This window comes from Diachasma alloeum, unplaced genomic scaffold (assembly GCF_001412515.2).
Source record: "Diachasma alloeum isolate Michigan unplaced genomic scaffold, Dall2.0 Dall_scaffold_00513, whole genome shotgun sequence".
NCBI classification, from domain to species: Eukaryota; Metazoa; Arthropoda; class Insecta; order Hymenoptera; family Braconidae; genus Diachasma; species Diachasma alloeum.
Window position 1 is genome coordinate 2,787 of NW_021680645.1, and position 23,276 is coordinate 26,062.

The 23,276-nt window shown below is 36.9% G+C and overlaps 1 protein-coding gene and 1 long non-coding RNA gene across 2 annotated transcripts in view; one reads left to right on the forward strand and one right to left on the reverse strand.

Annotated features, from left to right (window-relative positions):
* Nucleotides 1-3,355: 3,355 nt before the first annotated feature.
* On the reverse strand, nt 3,356-3,885 carry LOC107042724. The gene is made up of 3 exons (XR_001461179.1): nt 3,781-3,885; nt 3,583-3,637; nt 3,356-3,496 (listed from the first exon to the last, which is right to left on the reverse strand). It is a non-coding gene; the product is annotated as an uncharacterized LOC107042724 (long non-coding RNA).
* Nucleotides 3,886-15,471: 11,586 nt separating this feature from the next.
* LOC107042705 (cytochrome P450 6k1-like) overlaps nt 15,472-23,276 on the forward strand; it is a 12,304-nt gene continuing 4,499 nt past the window's right edge. The window contains exons 1-3 of the mRNA XM_015263863.1: nt 15,472-16,117; nt 18,529-18,753; nt 18,942-19,216. Coding sequence (XP_015119349.1) covers nt 15,472-16,117; nt 18,529-18,753; nt 18,942-19,216 — 1,146 coding nt within the window. The remainder of the gene's footprint in view (nt 16,118-18,528; nt 18,754-18,941; nt 19,217-23,276) is intronic.

Here is a 23,276-nt window from a genome sequence, read left to right on the forward strand (position 1 = left end):
GTTATAATAAATTTCACACTGCAAAATCTAGGTAATCAAGTCAAAAGTGAAGTACGCAGTTCATGAGACATAAGTAACGGTCCTGGAGATATTAAGAGTTCTTCGGAAATATGCTGCGAAGATTAACTATTTTTACCGATGTTGAGTAAATGGTTGGTAATGTGTACGTGTATGGGCTCATATCACTGCAAAAAATAGATATCTGAATTTAAGACAGCTGTTGTAGACAACTTCTAGACACCTATACGTGTCTGAATCCATGAATATCTTAATAGAGTGATACCAAGAATTAAATCAGTAGCGAAGCGGTAAACCGGGTTAAGTCTATTTTGACGATTGACCAGTTTTTGACGAATATCTTGGAACCTAAAAGAGATAGAAAAAGTTTTGTCACGACCTTTTTTGTAGAGCCAATTGAGGGTTATAAAAAAGGTTATGAGAAAAATTTTGCTGTGTCCCTTAGATTCTAAGATATTCATCAAAAATTGGTCATTGGTTTCACTGGGATCAATAATTCCAGTGAAATCAATGTAATCATTGTAACCACGTGATTACCATATTTGTAATCACGTTTTGGTAATCAAGTGGTAATCATTTGTAATCAGTGTAATCTTTCGTAGTTGCTCCTAGTGAGACCGTGAATTTTGTTTTTGAATTTTCGAGTGCGTCATTTCTACCAACGCTAAGTCTCAGAGATCCCTGGCTCAATTTTTCTTGGAATCCCAGATGTTTATGGTTCATAACCTTGCATAGCCAATGCGTTTTGCACAAATCATTTGTCCGTAGAAAATTGATTCAATAGAGTTAAAATTTCTTCTTGTTCTGGAGAACCAACGACTGAATTATCTCTGAATTACCTGAGTAGAAATTTTGGTCAGGTCCAAGTCAGGACTGGATCAGGTCAGGCCTGACGATTGATCAGAAAATGATCTGATGACTGGATCAAGTCCTGATCAGGCCTAACAGTTCCGGATATGATCAAGCTGACGTATTCAAACCTGATGACCTGTCTACCGGAATCAATAATAATTATTAGTGATAACTAATCCAAAACAAAAGATAATTTCAATTTTTTCACAATAGATGGCCTCTCCTAATGAATCCCTACTGTAATTACCGTTGAAAAAACCTTCGTATTTTTTCCGATCGGGATCGAACCAGGAAACTTACGATTACTAATCCTAAGCCCTAACCACTAGACTATCCCGCTATTATTATTACGGAGACTCCGTTTTGCCTATATGATCTATATCTGGGTATTTGTTGACTTTGAGATTATTTATGATCTAGCCGATTTGCGCGTATATTCAGAGAGAGAAAATTTGTTTAGTTAAAATTTTATCCATTTCATTAATGGATAATAATCCTGATAACCATAACATTAATGAACAAATGGAAGCTTGATAATTTTTTTTCTAGTCAAGATAATTTGCTTGTGAGTGTGACACTTCGACTATATGTATATGACTATATGATCCAAATCGGATCAAATTGGGTTTAAGCAACCTGACCTCAGACTGAGATCATATCTACCTGATCAGAACTACATCTGAGCCCGTATGAAGTTTTTGGGATCCGATCGAGTGGATCAAAACTTGGTCAAGTCCTCATCAAGCGTGACCTGATCATGCCTACCTATAACCAGAACTTAATCTGAACTCGCCGTTAGTTTTTGGGATCCGATCGACTGGATCAAAACTTAGATTCTCGTCAGGCGTCACCTGATCATGCCTACTTGATCAGACCTTGATCTGAATTCGCCGTTAGTTTTCGGGATCCGATCGACTGGATCAAAATTTGGTCAGGATCTCATCAGGCGTCACCTGATCATGCCTATCTGACCAGAACCTGATCTGAACTCACCGGTAGTTTTTGAAATCCGATCCACTAGATCACAACTTGGTCAAGTTCTCATCAGAAATCACCTGATCAGTCAAATCTTACGAAAAATGGATCAAGTTCTGATCATACTTCAGGCAGATCTGGAACAATTTCCACTCGGGTATGTGCTTGTAAGTTTCATTCTGCATCAATGTTAGATATTCAGTAAATTTATTTTGCTGATAGCACTTATAAACGCCCAAATTTTTAGATGGAGTGATGGAGACTGCATTTTTCGGTTCTAATGCCCGCCCCTCCTTCCTCATTTCTTTGCAGTTTCTAATAATTAATTATTCCATCAATTCATATTTGATAAGAAGCCATTTTCTGTGATTTCAATGATTACAGGTGTTTAGTAATCACAGCATGTAATCACGAAATCATTTGTAATCATGTAATCACATTCTGTGCTCTTGCTAATCACGGTTATCACATAGGCAATATGGTAATCAGTGTAATCAGTACTGTAATCCTGGATAATCGATTACATTTTGTCATTGCGATGACACGGAATTCGCCTGTGAATAGCCCCTCGGGACCAGTACTGGGTATCGACCTACGGAGTCTTGGGTGCCGATCGACTATAAGGTTATAGTGTACTCTTACTTGATCACTTAGACGGAGACGGTGGCCGAAGCGGTTAAATCGCTCGGCCGGACGGCGGACCCGTGAGGCGCGGGTTCGAGTAGTCCGGCTTTGGGGCAATTGCGATTTTTAATCTTGCGGAAACCGTCGAACGGAAGTTTAACCACCGAGAAAGTCTTATGGGACAAACGGAGTACGAAAAACGTGCGGAAACAGAGGCTGTTTACTGCGCATTCACAAAGCGCAGAGGGATACACGCATACCACTCACACACGTTTGGGGTGCTCAGAGTGAGGGAACACTCTCCCCATTGTCGCTGATCGTTGGGAAGTTGGAGAGTAGAGAAGTTAGGGAGACTCTACTGTAGTACTTGAATGGGTGACCGCTTAGCTGTACCTCTCCGCGTCGGGTCTACTGGCGCTACATATGAATGTAGGGACCAACTATGCTCCTCGAGTCAGTGTGACCGATGAACAATCTAGAATCTCTGCAATATTGGTCGGCTGCATGACTGAGGTCTTCCATGGTTTCCCCCAGTCCAGGCCAAATAGGTGCAGTTGGGGAAGTCGGCCCATGGTAACGCCGAGGAGGGAATACCAGAGGCAAAAAAGAGAGGAGGGAGAGGTAGGCAGGGTGCGGGTGTCAAATCAAGAATTGTACTTCGATGACACCAAAAGTAACAAGTAAAAAATGAAAAAATATTATGGTGAATCCTATCATCTTAGCGAATGCAAATTATTCAAGAAGAATGAGAAAATTCAGGTGTGTTTCGAAGGATTTTCATATCATAATAATTGAAGCTCCAACATATTTCAATATTACTATTTAATGGTATCCATCCCTAACTTAAAAATCAATACAAATGGGAGAGTCCTTGAGAAATGCCATTTTTAGATATTCCGGCTGGATCGAGGTTACTCAGAAGATGGTCTTCCAACGAATTGAGGATATGGAAAAACACAGCATCCTGTCTGGTATGTCCTCCCGAAGCAGAGATTGATGCTTCTCGCGTCTGGATGTGTTTCCAACTCTGAAGGAAATTAGTTCCAGTGAAAATGAGTTTCTTGATGAATGAAATCAATCGATCAATTATTCCTAACAAAAAAAATTACGTACAGGCACATCTGTTTCTACGACAACGTTGTCTGCAACACTGCCAATGGGACGAACACTGGAATCACCCAAATGGCATTAAAACATCGCATTAACTTCCGGAGTCGTTTTGTTTTATTATACAGATCAAATAAATTCCACAGAATCGAAAGTATATTAGGGAGTACATCAGAATAATTATAGCTTATATAAACGGCTTACTTGGGTCCCCGGCCTTTGGCAGCTCCACTGTGCACTAGCAGCCGTTAGCACCATCGCAATGACCACAAAAATGGAGAGAAACTTCATGATGCAAACGAATTGGAAGACGTGGTTGATTTATCCCAATACAAATGGATTAGGGGAGGCACTTTCTTTTATATGCAGTCTCAATCTTTCCGGAAGTTTATTTTACTGGAATGACGCTCCTTCTATAAAAACGTTTGTACATATTGGATGGCGAAGATAAGAATATCGCTGACATACAGCTCTGTTATTAAAGTAAAAAAGAAGCGGGAAAAATAAGATGCATTTACGTCAACGTGTTGCATGAGTATATGCATTGTTCTTATGATAATAGTTCAGTGTGCGAACAGTAATTAGTTCAAGTTCTATCCAGGGATAAACTGCTATGCACTGAGAGGAAAAATTATTTTAGTTAAAATATCCATTTACTTGAGAGAAATATTCATTTTTTCAGTATCGTATTTCTCCAGTCGAGTGATTCCCAGGCAATCTTCATTAGATTTTAATTATGAAAATAATTGCAGATTAGATTTTAATTATGACAATTATGACAAATATTGCTCTAGAAGATGGGCATGTTAGTTATGATGTTGAGTGAACTCCCTCAATAATTATCAATAGTAAAAAATCAATCAAAATTCTTTCATCTAGAGAATAAGAAATTTAGGAAAAATGAATAGTCATTGGAGGAGTTTATTTTAGAACAACATGATTGTCATAATTGAAACCTAATGAAGCTCGCCTGGGAATGACTGAATTGGAGAAATAAGATTTTGAAAAAATAAATGCTTCTCTCAAGTACATGAATTTTTGGCAAAAATATATTTTTCATCACGTTGTGACGAAAAGTGAACTTTTCGGCACGCTCCGCGTGCCTAAAAGTCCAATTTCCGGCACATTGTGATGAAAAATATTGTTCGTAACTCGTGAAAAAATGTTTTTTAGCTCGTGGGATTATATCACTCGCCTTCGGCTCGTGATATAAACCTCCCACTCGCCAAAAAACACTTTTTTGCACTCGTTACGAAATATACTATTATTTCTCAGTGTGCCGGAGACCATGGCAGTACTCTAGCAAATCGATTGATAACTACCTGATGGCGATTCAACATGGGCTTGACTTGTTCACTCGGTCGATGACTTGTCGATCGTTGGTTGATCACTACTTGATGGTTTTTTGATTGATGGTCGATTTTTGGTTGATGGTTAGTCGATCGACGATCGATGGTCAGTTTTTGGTTGATTCCTAGTCGATCGATGGTCGATCAATTGACCGGTGATCCACTAGCACTCGACTTAGTGAATAAGTCGACCCCCCTATTGAGTGTTCCTTCAGGGTACACTGGAAAAAAAAATCCTTTTGCCAAGTATATTTACTTGCCAAAAGTAAATGTATATAAATAGTTGCATAAGACATGTGTAAATTTTCTTGTAGTTAGTAAATATAATCAGCAAAAGCAATTTTTTTTCTCAGTGTATGTAGTATCTCATGTCATTCTTGATTGGAAGGCGGATACGGCGCTGCGTGAAATTTACAGTCGCAGTCATAGGGAGAGATAGATCAGTCACAGAGAGGGACTAGGGTGCAAGACAGAAATAATAATCAGAAAAATGGCGATGATATAACCCAATATATTCATCATTATTATCCGTTAAGAATAGTTACGGAACATTTGTACATTATAACAATATTTACACATACAAAATTTTCTAGAGCTAAATATAAGAATTTTTACTCAACATCCTGTTCGGCGTCCTCTTCCACAGGGAGAATTTGGGCCGAATATGCTTGAATTCGTCTCTATCTCTGAAAAATTCAAGGCAATCGAAGAGTTAACTTAATATACCGATAATTCAATTATTTCAGCGGAACAAAATTTTACATACAGGTGCATCTCCCTCGACGACAGGAGAATGAACAACATTGGTTATTGCCGGTACACTGAAATCATAGAAATTAGATAGAAATTTCGTCTTTTATTATCATATTAGATCCAGAGACTGGATCTTTCTTTTATTGACACGCTACAGATTCTCAATGATAAAAGTAACTTACTCCGACACCCCGTGGTCTGCGGCCGGGCATACACCGTTGTCCACTAGCAGCCGCTAGCAGAATCGCAATAACGAAAAAAAAAGAAAGGAACTTCATGACAACGGAAAATTCTTATAAAGTTTCTTTCTGGAAGACAGTCGATTTATGGTTGTACAAGTAATCGAGGCGCTTGCGTTTATATGAAAAGTGGTTATCCGCAGTTTCCACAAAGTTGATTTTATTGAAATAAATTATCGCTTATAAAAATATTTGCACATATTGGATTCAATTGATGGTCAGAGTCATAAACTGTTCCGGAGGAAACGCTGTTGTATCATCTCTGTGCAATTTAGTTCATATTTCTTCATGCGGTGGGTTGATGAATGGTAGACTTGACACTGCAAAAACTTTTAGGTAATCGAGCCAAAAGTGAAGTAAAAAGTTCACGAAACATTAATCACGGTCCTAGAGATTGTCACAAGCTGTTCTCCGAAAATCTGTTGAGAATTCTAGGTATCGTTACCGATGCGAAGTAAGCGATTTTTGGAGGATTTTTCCAACATTTTAGAAGTGTCCCGAGTGATTTTCTCAGTAGAAAATCACCCTTTCTGCTTATGCTCATATCGTAACCTTTCGATTAGATATTGGATTAGAATAGACTTCATCATCGAGGCAATATCTGCAGCAATTTTTTTCTAATAGATCAGGGATGCGAAAAAATGACATGACACGTCAGTGACGGTCAAGTGACACGGCCAACTATGACAATTTATTGTCATGTGAGACAAACGTGGCTGTTTTACCCTGTGCACTGACAAAAATGAAGGATTTTAAGAAATACGTCTGTACTTATATCAAGAAACTTCTGGCTTGAAAATTTTCAAAAGTAAAATATCTTGCACAAAGAAAATAAAAACATTCGCCGAGTAATTTTGTACTTGTCCCAAAGACGAGGACAGTTTCTTGATGATAAGAAAGCGATTTCTCAAACCAAGTAAAATTGAATTAACTCATTTAATAGTTTTTCAGCTTCAATTATAAAATATTTTAATGCAAAAACCACTTGAATTGAATTGAGAACTTGTTTTCTTGATACGAGCAAATTGTCCTCATCTTTCGGACAAGTATAGAATTTCCTAGCGTAAGATTTTCTTTTCTTAGTGTGAGATATTGTGCACTTGGTAATTTTCAAGCCACGAATTACTTGATACAAGTAAAGAAATACTTCTCGAAAAACACTTGTCTTCTCAGTGTGACTGTCACATCCCATCTAATTAGTGGCACCCTAGGTGGCGACAACTAGTTCGAAATTCGAAAATTCCCCATGATTACCTCCATGGATGGACAATCACAAAACGTCAACATGCGTGTCAGTCATACTTCAGTCGAAAAAAGAAAAATCAGTGGTGAGTTTATTGACTAAGCGTCATTTTTCTCACAGGGAATGGCTCGAACAGTTGAGATCAACGAATAAAATTAATGATTTCACACCAATTTTTCATCAGAATTTTTGACACGATATTTATCTGAAAATTACACGCAATTTTGAAACCGGATATTCTCTGGGAATTGTCAACTGAAAAATTCACTCCACATTCAACATTCTTAGCCTGAAGGCCTTCAGCCCCACGTAGGAAATGCCAGTGTTGGAGAAACGGGCCAAGCCTGGCACAAGCCTGGGCTTGCCAAGTCTGGGCGCCCAGGCTTGGACCGAGGTTCGGCCATCCCTGGGGACCAGGGCTTGAGTCTCGGGGGAAGGGCGGGTAACCGAGCCTTGGTTGACAGATCTGGCCCAGCCTTGGCCGGACATTGGCATGCCGGACCTCGATAACTAAGCCTCAGCCAGCGGTGGCCCGGAGCTTGGTCATTGGGCTTGGTCATTGGTCCAGCCGTTGGTGTAATTGTAATGGTTAAGTCGTAAGGGTGAGATGATGAGAATGGAATCATAGGGGTGGAATCATAAGGGTAAAATCTGAAGAGTAAAATTGTAAGGGTCAAATCGCAATAATGGAAAGGGGCGAAAAAATCATAAGGCTGACATTCTGAGGGTTGAATGGTAAGGGTGGAAACTTGAGGGTAAAATATTAAGGGTGTAATCGTAAAAAAATGGTGACATTGTAGGTGTTGAAGTCACATGTTACTCGCTAATTATTACGAAAAGAAGAAGAATCGTCATTCAACAGTAATCCTAATTGTTACAATTATTATTGTAATTAATAATAATAATTATTATTATTCATTATTGAATTAATTTACCGATTAAACTGTAGTTGAATCACTTAATATTTCTATCAACTGAATAATAAAACATTCAAGTCGAAAAAAACCGAGATGGAATTAATATGGAAGATTTGAAGTAGAGGTTTTACGAATTGCGCGGTAGACTAGTGGTTAGGGCGTCGGATTAGTAGTCGTGAGGTCGTGGGTTCGAGCCCACGTTAGGGGGTAATATTTTAAGTTAACAAAATCGGTTTTTCAGCGATGATTGCGTTAGGGTTTGGTAGGTAGGGCACAATCAATACTAAAAATCATCCTAAAAAATGTTAATTATTTTGTTTTTGTTATTATTGATAATTGCCATGAACAGTTTGGCAGCCAGTGCGGCACCAGTCGCATGCCGGTATTGATTTTTTTTCCTCGTTGAACCTATTACGAATGCTGAGGAGTAATATTAAATTACTTGTATTTCAATCACCCATATTATCATATTCATGTAATTAAGTGATGTTTAATTGAGCCTGGCCAACGACTGGCAACCAACCCTGGGCCGAGATGGGCGCCCAGACCTGGCCCGATGTTATCATTCCAGGTTTCAACCAAGTCCGGCGCGGTCCCGGTTGAGGAACGGGTCCCGAAGTTCGGCAGGCCGGCCACCGGGCTTGGGCCAAGCTCGGCCCATTCGTTTTTTCGTACGTGGGTAGGCGATGGGCGCGTTGGCAAGTAAACCCTTGCACCGAAAAACCGGTACAATTTGGAAATTTGTGACAAGATTTTGTAACAGAAAAATTTATGACGGTCACATTACATCTAACTAGTTGATTGTCATATGCGAGTCGACAGTCTGCCCCAAATTATGACATGAAAAAACGTGACGTCACATGACCGTCATATTATTGTGACCTGACAGATTTCAAAACGTAACGTGATTTCGAATTCCTGTAATAGATGACGATAGAAGAAAATTGTTTATCGTCATATAAAAATTGGCCGGCGATTTGTCCGTCGAGTTGCCATCGAGGTCTTGAATAGTATATTTTGTCACTAGGCCGAAAAAAACTTTTCTGGCGAATATGAGTTTGCAATCATATGAGCTAGAAGTTTTTTTTGGCCATATGACGAACAGTATTTTTTGTCATGACGGTGAAGCGCTGCTTCACGGCCGGAATGACAAAAATTAACTAGCCCCATCGCAGCAACTTGTAACTTGTTGGGTTCCAAAACCGGAGATTGCATATTAATCGGAATGTTGCGATTTGACCGTGACATTGTAGTCTAGTTGTTTACGGCGCGTAATATTCCCATTATTGCCATGTCAAGAATGCCGTTTATCGTCTCATTCGTCGCATTCTTTCCTCTTATCTCGACTTTATCGATTATGGTGAAATCTCTATCAATGATAGTTTCCATTTAATTATTCTGAGCGGATCGGAATTTTTACATAGAGGTACATAGTTACATACATAATTTTTACATAGAAGTATCTCTGGTGATGATAAGCCCTTGAACAACGCCGATTATCGCCACGCGCTGAAATCAAACGTTCTATACATTTCAGTCATNTTGATTTTTTTTCCTCGTTGAACCTATTACGAATGTTGAGGAGTAATATTAAATTACTTGTATTTCAATCACCCATATTGTCATATTCATGTAATTAAGTAATGTTTAATTGAGCCTGGCCAACGACTGGCAACCAACGCTGGGCCGGGATGGGCGCCCAGACCTGGCCCGATGTTATCATTCCAGGTTTCAACCAAATCCGGCGCGGTCCCGGTTGAGGAACGGGTCCCGAAGTTCGGCAGGCCGGCCACCGGGCTTGGGCCAAGCTCGGCCCATTCGTTTTTTCGTACGTGGGACACGGAGAAAATTATTTTGGTGAAGTTCACCAACTAGTTGTCGAATTTCACCAACTGGATTGAACAAAATTTGGGTTCACTAACATACATACATATATGCTTACATACATCTCCCGGAAAATAGAATGATTGTAGACGTATGAAAAAATCGTATAGAAATTTTATATATGGATTGCGTATAGAAATTCTATAGGATTTGGGTATATGATATTCGGATATTGTTATACGAATATTTTCTATACATAAATTGTTACATAAATTTTTTGTTTTCATACGAAAGATGTCTAAACGCTCTAGAGAAAAACATAGAGAACTGTCGCAACTCCATACGAAATGTTTCTAATACATGTGGCAATGGATCGTATACGATCAAACCTGTAGAAATCGTATAGAATTAATTTGTATAAAAAATATCCGCACGGAGAGAAATATTCAATAAAAATTACGTATTTTTTCCATAATTCCGTAGCGAAATGTGGTTGTAGGAAATTTTACGGAACTGTCACGGAATTTTTCCAGAGCGTTCCGTAATTGTTTCCTGAATCTCCTGTGAAAAATTACGATACCGTTACTCAAATTTTCTGAGTCGAATCCGTAATCGATGAGCGAAATGTGAGTTCCGTAATTTTTACTGAACATTTCTCTCCATCTGTATAGAAATATCCGAATATCATATACGAAAATCCTATAGAAATTGTATAGGCAGTGTCTATTCACACGCTCCACGGCAACTTTGACCGTGNGTTTACGGCGCGTAATATTCCCATTATTGCCATGTCAAGAATGCCGTTTATCGTCTCATTCGTCGCATTCTTTCCTCTTATCTCGACTTTATCGATTATGGTGAAATCTCTATCAATGATAGTTTCCATTTAATTATTCTGAGCGGATCGGAATTTTTACATAGAGGTACATAGTTACATACATAATTTTTACATAGAAGTATCTCTGGTGATGATAAGCCCTTGAACAACGCCGATTATCGCCACGCGCTGAAATCAAACGTTCTATACATTTCAGTCATTACACTGTTAGAAAATTACTCTTGAAATTTCAAGTGAAAAAGCTTGAAATTTTTAAACTGGACATTTACCTTTTCAACAGATTGAGAATTCAAAAAAGTTATTGCTTGGATTTCCAAAATTTTCAAGGTATTTCAGGGGCGTGTGGACCTGAAAATCGAGAATTACTTAAATATTCAATAAATTAACTGATTCGTCAATGAAGAAATATACAGAAATCTCATGTAACTTTGTCGTTGTTCAAATTTCGGTAAATGTGGTTGTAGGAAATGCCCCTGAAAAACCTTGAAAATTTTGGAAATTCAGGCAATAACTTTTTTGAATTCTCAATCTATTGAAACTTGAATTGTATCTGATTTTCGATTTTCACAATGAATTAGGAAATTCAAGCTTTCATTGAAAAATGAATGATTGTTTAACATGAAAAACCCAATTTTGTTGAATTTTCAAGATAAATAAGAAATTTAGTTAGCGCTTTCATTTGAAATTGAATTTAACCTCACAACATTGAAAATTCCGATGACGCTGTGATTGAAATTTCAAGAAATTCCTAACAGTGCAGGCCGAAATAGTGGATTTCCTCTAAAGCCGAAAAAAACTTTTCTGGCGGTTGAGTAGCTTTTGATATACAGCAACATCTCCTACCCCACGTACGAAATGCCAGTGTTGTAGAAACGGGCCAAGCCTGGCACAAGCCTGGGCTTGCCAAGCCTGGGCGCCCAGGCTTGGCAAGCCCAGGCTTGTGCCAGGCTTGGCCCGTTTCTCCAACACTGGCATTTCGTACGTGGGTATACGGGACGTTTTCACGTGGATTCAAGGTAATTTCTACCGTGGATATATGGGAGATCGTGGGCCCTCAACTTGCACTTCTCAAAATAAATCTAGACAATAAACTAGACACATCCAATCAACTGATAAGTGATGTGCAGATAGTTGACTAGTAATTAATTTTCTCAAAATATTAATTCGTTGAATACGAATATCAGTCTAGATTAACGCAAATAAAAAATGAAATAAATAGTTGACAAATAGTTCACTAGACGCAAATAAATGATGAAATAAATATTTTTTTACATTTCATGTGAACGTTTTCTCAACAATATTCATATTTGTCTAATGGGGTCCGAGTGCAGGAGTGGGTGCCAAAATATAGTGCAAATGATTTTAAGGGTGATTTCCCAATCGGGGGAGACTCCTAGACCCCACTGGACAATGTTGTCACAAATGTGCTTTTCAACTCAATTTTTAGAGTTGAAAAGCAGAGTTCCCAACAGAGATGTCAGACAAGATGTGAGTGAGAATCTACCGTGGAGCACGCGAATAGACACTGCCAATTTCTATACAATTTTTTCATACGTGTAAGGCCTAGGCAGCGGTACGTGACTTTTTGGAGCCGCACTTTTTGACGCACCGAGAAAATACTAAATTTGGGTATCTTTTAACATCATTTGGGCGTGTCGCGCCAAAAAAAAAACGCCAAAAAGACCTCCGCTAGGCAGATGTAGAGATATGATATTTTTATGGTCATTATCAAGATTACATGATTCAGATTAGGAAGTTAACAAATAACGAAGATAAATCAAAGTAGGTAATCAGATCGTTTGGGTATCGCTTGAATAATCATTGACATTCGATCTACACGAAGAACGATTAAAATCACTTAATAATAATTAATTTCTAGTGATGTGATAAACCGAAAAAAATAGATTTTACTATGATCTAATTGAGATAATACTAAAAAATATTTGTTGTCACTCAGTTCGTGATGTTTCGTTCCACGCATGCTGCGCGTGCTAGAAATCCGCTCACGAACCTCGTGACAAAAATATGCTTTGTCACTGTGTCGAAAAATGCAAAACTTTTATTCTATGGAATCTGGAACAACAATCACACAATTAACAATTCTCCGTGAGATGTAATAAATATTATTGTTCACTCTATTTGTCAATATTCATTTTATTCTCTTCATCATAGGCTTTTTCTGTATTTTGACAGTGCACTGAGAGCACAAGTGTTTTTTGAGAAGTATTTCTTTACTTCTACACTGATAGAACGGATTAGTTATTGTTAACGAATGTATATTTGAGGAGCCTTGTTTGACTTGACTTTCGCCATTCAAGTGAACAATTCGTTAACTATTAACGAATATTCATTTGGTCATATTCAACTCTACCATTCGTTAATAGTTAACGAATCTCGTTTGGAATAAATGAATCATTCTATCAGTGGATGAAGAAATTCATTGCTTGAAAGTTACCAAGTGCACAATATCTCACACTAAGAAACAAAAATTTTACGCCAAGAAATTCTATACTTGTCCGACAGATGAGGACAATTTGCTCATATGAAGAAAACGAGTTCTCAAATCAATTCAAGTGGTTTTCGCATTAAAATATTTTAGAATTGAGGCTAAAGAACCATTAAATGAATTAATTCAATTTTACTTGGTTTGAGACATCGCTTTCTTATCATCAAAAATTGTCCTCGTCTTTGGGACAAGTACAAAATTACTTGGCGAAAGTTTTTATTTTCTTGGTGCAAGATATTTTACCCTCGAAAATTTTCAAGCCAGAAGTTTCTTGATATAAGTAAAGACGTATTTCTTCAAAACCTTTATTTTTGTCAGTGTGATTGGTTCGAGGTGAGATTACAGCGTGAGAGATTTACGTATCAGACCACACTGAGAGAGAAATAAACAAGTCCTAAACAAGTCTGGTTTGGGCCAACAAATCGCATGTTGAAAATTTCCAAAAAAGAAATTGTTTAATGCAAATTTGAAAGTCAAACATGAATAAATGCTCTGCCCTCGATAATAACGAACTATTTCGTCCCTAAGTTACAAGATTGCTATCATATCGTTATTATTATTTCATGTAAGGATTCATTTCTCGTCAGCGATTATTGAACAATCGAAACGAAAAACTACACGCACGAAAAAATTCAACAGAAAAACCTACCGAATTCGTTAGAAAATTCTATTGAATTTCTATTAAACTTTCTATTAATTTTTGGCTGATTCTATTGACATGTTCAATAGAAAACATTCAATAGAAAAAGTCAACAGAATTCGATTTTTCCATATAACTTATTCTTTTCATATATTTTCTATAGAATTTGCTCGACTCTAATTTTCCAAGTGTTTTTCATTCTATTTTTCTTTTCTTCTCATCAAGAAAATTAAACGAAAAAACTTGGAAAATTTGAGCCGAGACATTTCTATAGAAAATATCTCAATAGGATAAGTTATCTAGAAAAATTAAATTCTATTTACTTTTTCTACTGAATATTTTCTATTGCACATTTCAATAGAATCGGCAAAACACTAATAGAACAGTTCAATAAAAATTCAATAGAATTTTCTAACGAATTCGATAGGTTTTTCTATTAAATTTTTTCGTCCGTGTAGTATTTTTTGTTTCGCATGAAACGACCATTTTTCGGGAGCAAAATACGTATGGGAGTATCGAATAACGAAAAAGTGAGTTCTTGAAAAAGAACTTCTTTCCTTGGGCACGAAAAAATCAATTAGTCAAGAATTTCTACTTCATGCAAGATGGTGCCGCCCCACACAGGACTACTGGAGTATTTGAAACACTTTTTTCCGTTTACGTCACTCGTGTGTTAGGTTTAGGTTACCCTAAGTATGCCCAGGGGGGCATGAAATGGCCGCCTTACAGTCCTGAATTAAATCCCTGTGATTTTTGCCTGTGGGGTTTTCTCAAGGACAAGTGTTATGAAAAGCATCCGACGACTGTGGAAGAGTTGCAAGATGCAATTACGGATGCTGTCCGAGCTATTGATGAAAACATAATACAGCGCATCTATACCAGCTTCGAGCGTAGGATAGAGTTCTGTAGTACAAGTGATGGCGGATACTTGGAAGGGATTGTATCATAAGTTACCGAATGTTCTGTGTACAATAAAAAAAACAACAATTATTTACACTTAACCGTATTCAAGTTATTCGCAATTTACTTTTGTCACATACTATGGGACACCCTGTACATTATTTCCAAGCAAAATTAGAAGATCGTAAAAATGCCCGATTACAAAGCTTCCATTCGAAAGCAACAATTAAAAAAGTGTTGCGCGTTATTGCATATTGCGGTATGCAACATAGAAACTTCTAGATCTTGATGCAAAATTTTAGATCCTTCTGAAAAATCCAAGAAAATTCACAGGTTTTCTCGGAAATACAAGAGCTATATCGGATTTCCAAACAAAATTGGAAAAAAATTTCTTTAAATCTGAAATAATGATTAATCTCGCCTGTTGGTCGAGAGCGATTTCCATAACTGTACACTGATAGACAGGATTAGTTATTGTCGACAACTGGATTTGGTTGAAAGCTAGGGTCTATTTAATTTCACCAAATGTTCATTCGTTAATAGTTAACGAATGTCGTTTGGAATAAATGAATCATTCTATCAGTGTAGATTCCATCCGTGGACTCTCCCCACTCTGAAGCCTCCAGAATGACAGTATTTAACCGAATCTCCTACCAAGAATCATGAATAGTATCAGCGGTTCCAATATGATTAATACAATTAGCGTGGCGTTAATCAGTGTTTTCCCGTTGTTCTTCTTATTTTTCATTTACGCAAATTATAAATTGAATTATTGGAAGCGTCGGGGTGTGGAGCAGTTACCGAATACGGACTTATTTTTTGGACATTTTAAGAATGGTGTCTTGTTTCGGACAGCTCCAGGATTGCACTTGGGAAAGTTGCATCGCGCTGCCAAGAAAGACTCACCCTTCGTCGGATTCTACATATTGCACAAGCCCTGTCTACTCCTCCGGGAACCTGAGATCATAAAACAGGTGCTCATCAAGGATTTTGATAAATTTCCGGATCGGCATTTCGCTGGAAATGGGCAGAAAGATAGCCTGGGCATGAAGAATCTGTTTGGGGTGAAAAGTCCAACGTGGAAAGTCCTTCGACGTAAAATAACACCTGTTTTCACCATAGGAAAAATAAAACAAATGTTTCCACTCATGGCTGAAGTCGGGGAAAATATGACGAATTACCTGAAGGATCAGAAGATTCAGCAATCTGGGACTCGAATTATCGATGTACAGGAACTCAATTATAAATTTACGACTGATATAATTGCGAGTATTGCCCTTGGTATGGAGACAGATACCTTCAGTTATCCTGATACGGAGTTTTCGAAATTCGGTGAGTAACTTCTGCGAAGTAACACACAGAAAAACCCAAACGTAAATTACGTTTTGATAAACGTAATTTACATTTAAGGTCAATACGATGTCATCTAGCTTTTTTCTGTCTAGCTTTTTTTCTGGCTGCGGTCAAAATAAAAACGTAAATTACGCCTAAACAAATAAGTGTATTTTACGTTCATTAAAACATAATTTACGTTTAGAAAAACGTAAATTATGCCTAAGCAAAGCGTCTTTTACGTTTATCAAAACGTCAATTACGTTTATCAACAATACGAAAAAATCATCGTAATTTTCGATTTCGTAATCGAAAATAATGTTCATAATCGTCGCGAATTACGTATATGTAAAATTAATTTTCGACGACTTTACACGGAGAGAAATATTCAATAAAAATTACATATCTTTTCCATAATTCTGGAGCGAAATGTGGTTGTAGGAAATTTTACGTAATTGTCACGGAATTTTTCACGGAGCGTTCCGTAATTTTTATCAGAATCTCCTGTGAAAAATTACGATACCGGGACTGAAATTTTCTGAGTCGATTCCGTAATCGGTAAACGAATTGTGAGTTTCGTAATTTTTACTGAATATTTCTCTCCGTGTAAGCGTAATTTACGATTTTGTAGTCGTAAAATACGTTTATGTAATCGTAATTTACGGCGATTTTGAGCGTAATTTACGCTTCAGCTTCAAGCGTAAAAGACTTCTTAAATGTAATTTACGTTTAGGTTTTGTTGTGTGAACAGACGAAGAAAAATTTCTTAGACAAATTCATGTGCCAGCACTGAAAAGGTGGTGCAAGTCATACCCTTCGAAGAATTATTGTGCAGCAGTGGGAAAATTGTAGTGCAACAGTAGAAAAATTATTGTGTCGTACCAAAAAATTTGTCGCGTTGAATGAATTTTTCTGGTAAACAATAAGAATAGTTTCCCCTGAAACTTTCATGTTCATTTTCGCAGTACTAACTGTTCTCGTATGACATTTATATTGTTTTTCGGGTAAATACATTAGTTCTGCGGAGAATTAGATGAGACAGTGGTTTTATCAAGAAAATATTATCAACGCTGAGAGAAAAATATGATTCTTCTGACTATATTCCATCACCATCGATCTATAGTCAAAAAGTCCTCAACAATTTCTCATGGGTTACGGTAAATATGGCCGAAGAAATGATTATTACAATGGAATGTAGTCATTGCTAATATTTTATATTTCTACTCACGATAGATTTGTCGTGGTTAATTTTGGACTTTGGTTAGTTTAACTGCATTTTAATTTGCAAAAATTACGCTTGTGAAGTTACTATAATGTTATGTGCCGCATACAAAAAAAAATCGTATCGTTCACCAAAACTGCCTCAACTATTTTCTTATTGCAAATCGAACTTCAGATTTTTCTCTCAGTGAAGTCGTGTAGATCTGTGTCCAGTAAACACTCATAATTTCTGTCTATTTTCTTACCTACACGTATGCAAAAATTTAATAGAAAAACCTAGTGAATTCGTTAGACAATTCTGTTGGATTTCTATAGGTTTTTGGCCGATTTCATTGAAATATTCACTAGAAACTGTTGTATAGAAAAACTCAATATAATTCACGTTATTACGCAACTTATTCCATTAAGATATGTTCAATATTATTTCCTCGGCTGAAATTTTCAAAGTTTTGTTTGATTTTCTCGACGAAAAAAGAAAAAAAAGAATGAAAAAAACTTGGAAAATTTAAGCCGAGGAAATTCTATAGAAAATATCAATAGAATCGGCCAAAAACGAACGGAAACTTCCATAGAAATCCAATAAGATTGACTACACTGATAAAATGATTCATTTATTCCAAACGAGATTCGTTAACTATTAACGGATGATAGAGTTGAATATGACGCAATGAATATTCGTTAATAGTTAACGAGTGGTTCACTTGAATGGCGAAAGTCAAGTCAAACAAGCCTCCTTAAATATAAATTCGTTAACTATTAACGAATGAACATTTGGTGGGAACTAATCCGTTCTATCAGTGTATTGAATTTGCTAGTCAATTTGAATTTTTTCTATTGCATTTTTTCGTGCGTGGAAAGCTAAATTACTGCTAAAACTAACGTATCCTATTTTTCATCACGATGTGGTGAAAGTGGGTGAGAAATTTCGCTTTCCGCACAAGGGATGGAATATACCATTTTGGCAGAACTAATTTTTATTCTATGCGCAGATGAATTCTCTGGTGTCAGACAAACAATTTTTCTGATACAGCACAACATTTACGAAGGCTAAAAATTTTACTACTTTTCCGGTGCTAGCACGTAAATTTTTCTAGTGAATTTTTCTCCGTAAACATCCAAGTGATTTAATCTCCATTAATTTACTTCAAACTTTGTTCAATTCCTCATCGTCTTATGGCATTCTGTTTTAGTATCCAACATGTTCCATGGGTTCAAACGAAAAGTAGCCCTAGTTCTCTTATTCTTCGTACCAAACTTGGTGGAAAAAATTGATTCCTACATCCTTACGAATTTCAACTTCATCAGAAAACTATTCTGGACTGCTATCGAAGAGCGCGAGAGGATTGGCTCGAAAAGAGGAGACTTCATTGATTCCCTAGTGAAACTCAAAAATGGAGAACAGAACCCGGTTTACAGTTGAGCTATGTTTTCATAAATAGATTTGATCTCCCAAGAGGGGAAATTAATTGCAGTAGAGTATTTTTCGCCGCTGAGACGAAGCATATTTTTTGTCACGATATTCAAGAGCGGCTTTTTAGCACGCAAAGTGTGCGTGTAGCGAGCCTTCACAAACGAAGTGACGAAAATATTTTTTTGTCTTTAGAATTCGAAAGAGACAATCTTATACACCAATTGGGTGTTTTTTTTGCGGGTTTGGAGTCCAGCTCAACTACTACATCATTTACACTGATGGAACTGGCGAAAAATAAGCAGTGTCAGGACCGAGCTAGAGAAGATATTTTGAGAGCTATTGCTGAGCATGGTTGGGGCTATGAGGCCATAAATGATATGAAGTACTTGGATCAATGTTTTGCGGAGGGTCTGAGACTTCATCCTCCAGTGCCTACTATTGACAGGGTTACGAGAGGAGAATATAAGGTAGGAATTGCGGATTATCTAGGGGTGCGCACGAGATGCAAACGAGACTTCACATTGGAGGGATTGTCTCGCTCTAAAACAAGATGGAAATTTTCGGGATTGTCTCATTCTTGACAGGCATAGGATTGTCTCCACTTTTCACGACTCCAAGAAATTTTGTCTCCTCTCGTTCCCTCCTTTTTCCTATTTTTAACGTGCACGAGACCGAAACCGAGACTGAAACCGAGATCAAACATAAAAAACCAGAAGAAGTGAAGACTGTGACGAGACACATTATCTCCAAGTCTTGATCAGAGGAGACGGTAGACAGTCCCAAAAATTTCCACGTTTTTTAAAGCGAGACGATCTCTTCAAAATGAAATCTCGTACGCAGCCCTAGGATTATCGCTCTAAATATTACCAAACCGTAATATTGCGGTAATAAATATTGCGCAACTATATTGCGGAATAAAATTACATTATATTAATCCGATAAAATTTTTCGTCCGATTTTTATTCTTTGCTATTTTTTTAATGCATTCAATCAAAATGTGAGGGTAGAAATTGAATTGATGGGTATTCTTTCATTATTTGAAAAAATATATCAATTTTAAAAATTTCCGGAGACATTGAAAAATCGAAATTTTTATTTTCTTGCTGATCACGTATCTCTGTTCTTTTTTTCACTTTTTTCCATTGAAATTAGATCATAGAAAGGGAACAGATTGATATTTTTTCGCCATTAAAAAAAAAATCAGTTTTGAAATTTTTCAGAAAAATGAAAAATCGTTTTCTTTTATTTGCTTGCTGATCATCTCTCCCTGCATTTTTCTCATTTCCTCTCAGTGAAATCAGATCATGAAAACAAAAAATTTCATTTTCATTTTCATTTTTTCAAGAGAACATTTGGTTTGTTTTCCCGAAAACTGGTATCGGCAAAGCTAAATAATTTCTAGGAGAACCATGTTTTTCGGGGAGAATAATGTTTCGTCCTCGTGAATATATTCCTTCTTCGGTGAATTCTTATGAAGTTTACTCATTTCAAAGGATTATGGTACAACAAATTGTATGTTTTCCTGCCGACAACTTGAATTCTTGTAGAGATATTTCTAATAGTCCTGAAAAAAATTTAATTTTTCTGAAGGATCTCAAATTTTCTTACATCAAGTTGGTGAATTTCGATGAAATAAATCTGTTCCACTCCACCAAATTTTCTCACACGGAAAATATAATTTTTCTTCAGAAGTACTTTTTTCTCTAAGTGCATCATCAGACTTCTCACTCAGCTGTTACTTTTCAACTAATCCTTCTGTACGCTCAGTAATAATGATGATTAATCTCTAAATATTCAAATGGGTCCCAAGGGTCCGCAGGGCCAAAGATCATCGCCGTTACCCCTTCTTGTAACACCAAGTAGACTTATAATCAAATAATAAAATAAAGGATTTTGACCCTGTTGACGCTTGTAATCTTGCTGTACCCTGTGACCCTTATAGCCCTCATGAAAAAAAAATTGACAAAAAATATATAATTCAGCTGGATCTCAAAATTATGGTATAATTGTGATACCATCACTTTTTTCTATGGTATATGGTATCAGAGGTAGAATTATGGTAGCGATACCATAATTATGGTGTATCTGGCAACACTGAGTCGTACTGGAGAGATTGTAGCCTTCGGTTTCCTATTCCCCCACCATTATGTTATATGAAACTCAAAGACTAGAGTCTCGCCAGTACGCCTGTACACTATCTCAAACTATGTTATAAATTGATTATCTTATAACAGTAGGCATCTGTTGAGCGGGCCATTATCGTTTTCTAGACAGTATCACACCAGGGTACATTGGGACTCTGCATCATTGAGCGGGGGTACGCCAAAAGTTTTCCGTTACCATCAGTTGTCCTCGTAGTCCAACCTACAATACAGTAGGGGGAAAAATCGGTTCCGCAGCACCCCACGGAATGGGAGAAGTTTAAATCGTTTGAAGTATCAAATCAAGTGAACCTTACATCGTCATTGAAGATGAAGAAGATTCTACTCGGAAATTTGGTGTTTCTGCAGACCTTCATTGAAGATATCGCGATTTTTCCCGCATTTATTGGGAGAAAAATTGAATTAAAAATGTTCAAATTTTTCTTTTCAAAAGTCTATGAAAATTGTTTCAGTTTTTAGTGCAACAAATTCCACTGCAAATACTACGATTTTTCAAAAGTTTTTTCAGTATAAGAATTGAATGAAAAATCGTTAAATCTTTTCTTTCAGAATACTATGGAAATTCTTTCATTTTTGAGTAAAACGTATTGTTTGCAGATTGATTTTTGCTACAGCATTATGATGATATTCGTTATTGAGCCACATACCACCCGAGTGGAGATTTCGCTCAATTTGCCGGGGTCTGAATCAGTTTTAGATTCAATACTGATCATAATTGCTTGAGTAGACTGCCGGGTAAGAATCTGATAAAATTCGGAACAGAGTACAGTCGAGGCTTTATATAAGATCGATCTCTCTATCGACTTCTCTATTGGGAACTCTGAGGGGGGCGTGGCCAATGCCTTGGCCGCCTTGCGGCCGAAATTCGAACTAGCGTGAGCAGGTAATCGTCAGCACGTTCGTATAATCTCTTTTGTAAACTTTTGGATTATGTGTAGGAATACTCAATAAAAACACATTAGTTTTATTCTTCAAAGTAAAACTCTTTAATGATCGCACGCAGAAGGTATATCTTTCTCCAACGAAGTCTCTAGGACGACTAACTAAAAGTCATGAGAGTTTTCACTCTCTGGACCCATTTGACAAAAGGCCCTTGTTTCAATTTTCTTCAGCCTCTCCTTTGTGACTCACCATGAGGACTGTTTTTCTTCACGTCTCTATTTTCTAAGAAAAGCCATAAATGTCACCCTGAGTGTTTGGGTGGAAAAGAGAAAATGTTTAACTAAACTAAGAAATTAATTTTTGTATTCAGGCATGAATTCCAACACGCCCCCTCAAAAATTAATCTATTAACCTTAACTAGTTTTATCATATAAAATGTGTACATCTAAAAAAAATATTACTGGATTGAGATACACCTTCTTTATGCCTTCTGGGAATACTGTGTATAGCGCTACAAACTGATCAGGTGAAAAACCCAGGGAAAAACCTGATCGCCCTATACAAGTCATATATATCAACTTATCATCTAAATACATTGTTTTAAACTATGTCACTTTAAACATAAATTCTTCCTGAATTCCAAGAACCCTGCCGATGGGAGTGACTTCGTTAATCCATCTGCTAATTGCTTCCCTGTTGGAATATAAACCAATTTGATTACATTCTTTGCAACTTGTTCTCGAGAGAAATGATATTTTATGTCAATATGCTTGGATCTCTTGTGGCTTGACGGATTACTGGCAATACTAATACATCCGGTATTATCTTCATAAATTATAATTGGTTGATTAATTTCAATATTTATACTAATTGCAAGTGATTTGAGCCATAATGCTTCCCTCACTGCTTCGAATAAAGCCATATACTCTGCTTCAGTGGATGAAGCTGCAACAGAGGTTTGCCTTCTTGTATTCCAGCATATTGTACATTGTTCGAATAGTTTGAATAAGTATCCTGTGGTACTCTTTCTATCCGAACTATCATTTCCTCCCCAATTGGAATCAACATACCCTGTCAAAATGTCATTGTAATTACTTCTTTCATAGACCAATTGCAAATCTTTTGACCCTTTTAAATAACGCAAAACTCTCTTGAGGCATTTCCAAAGAACCTCATTATTATTATTCATGTATCGACTCAATATATTAACAACAATACTCAAATCTGGTCGAGTACAAACCATCAAGTACATCCACGATGTTTTGACACTTCGACAAGGTGCATTACAATTCTCTTCAGAATTCAAACCTTCATAATCAACATTACTCTCCATAGGAGTATTCACTTGATTACAATCATGCATATTAAATTTAGTTAATATTGCTTCAATATAACTACTCTGATCAAGAGTTATTTTATCATCAGACCTTGTAATTCTAATTCCCAGAAAAAGCTTGATCTCGTTCAGATCTACCATTTTAAA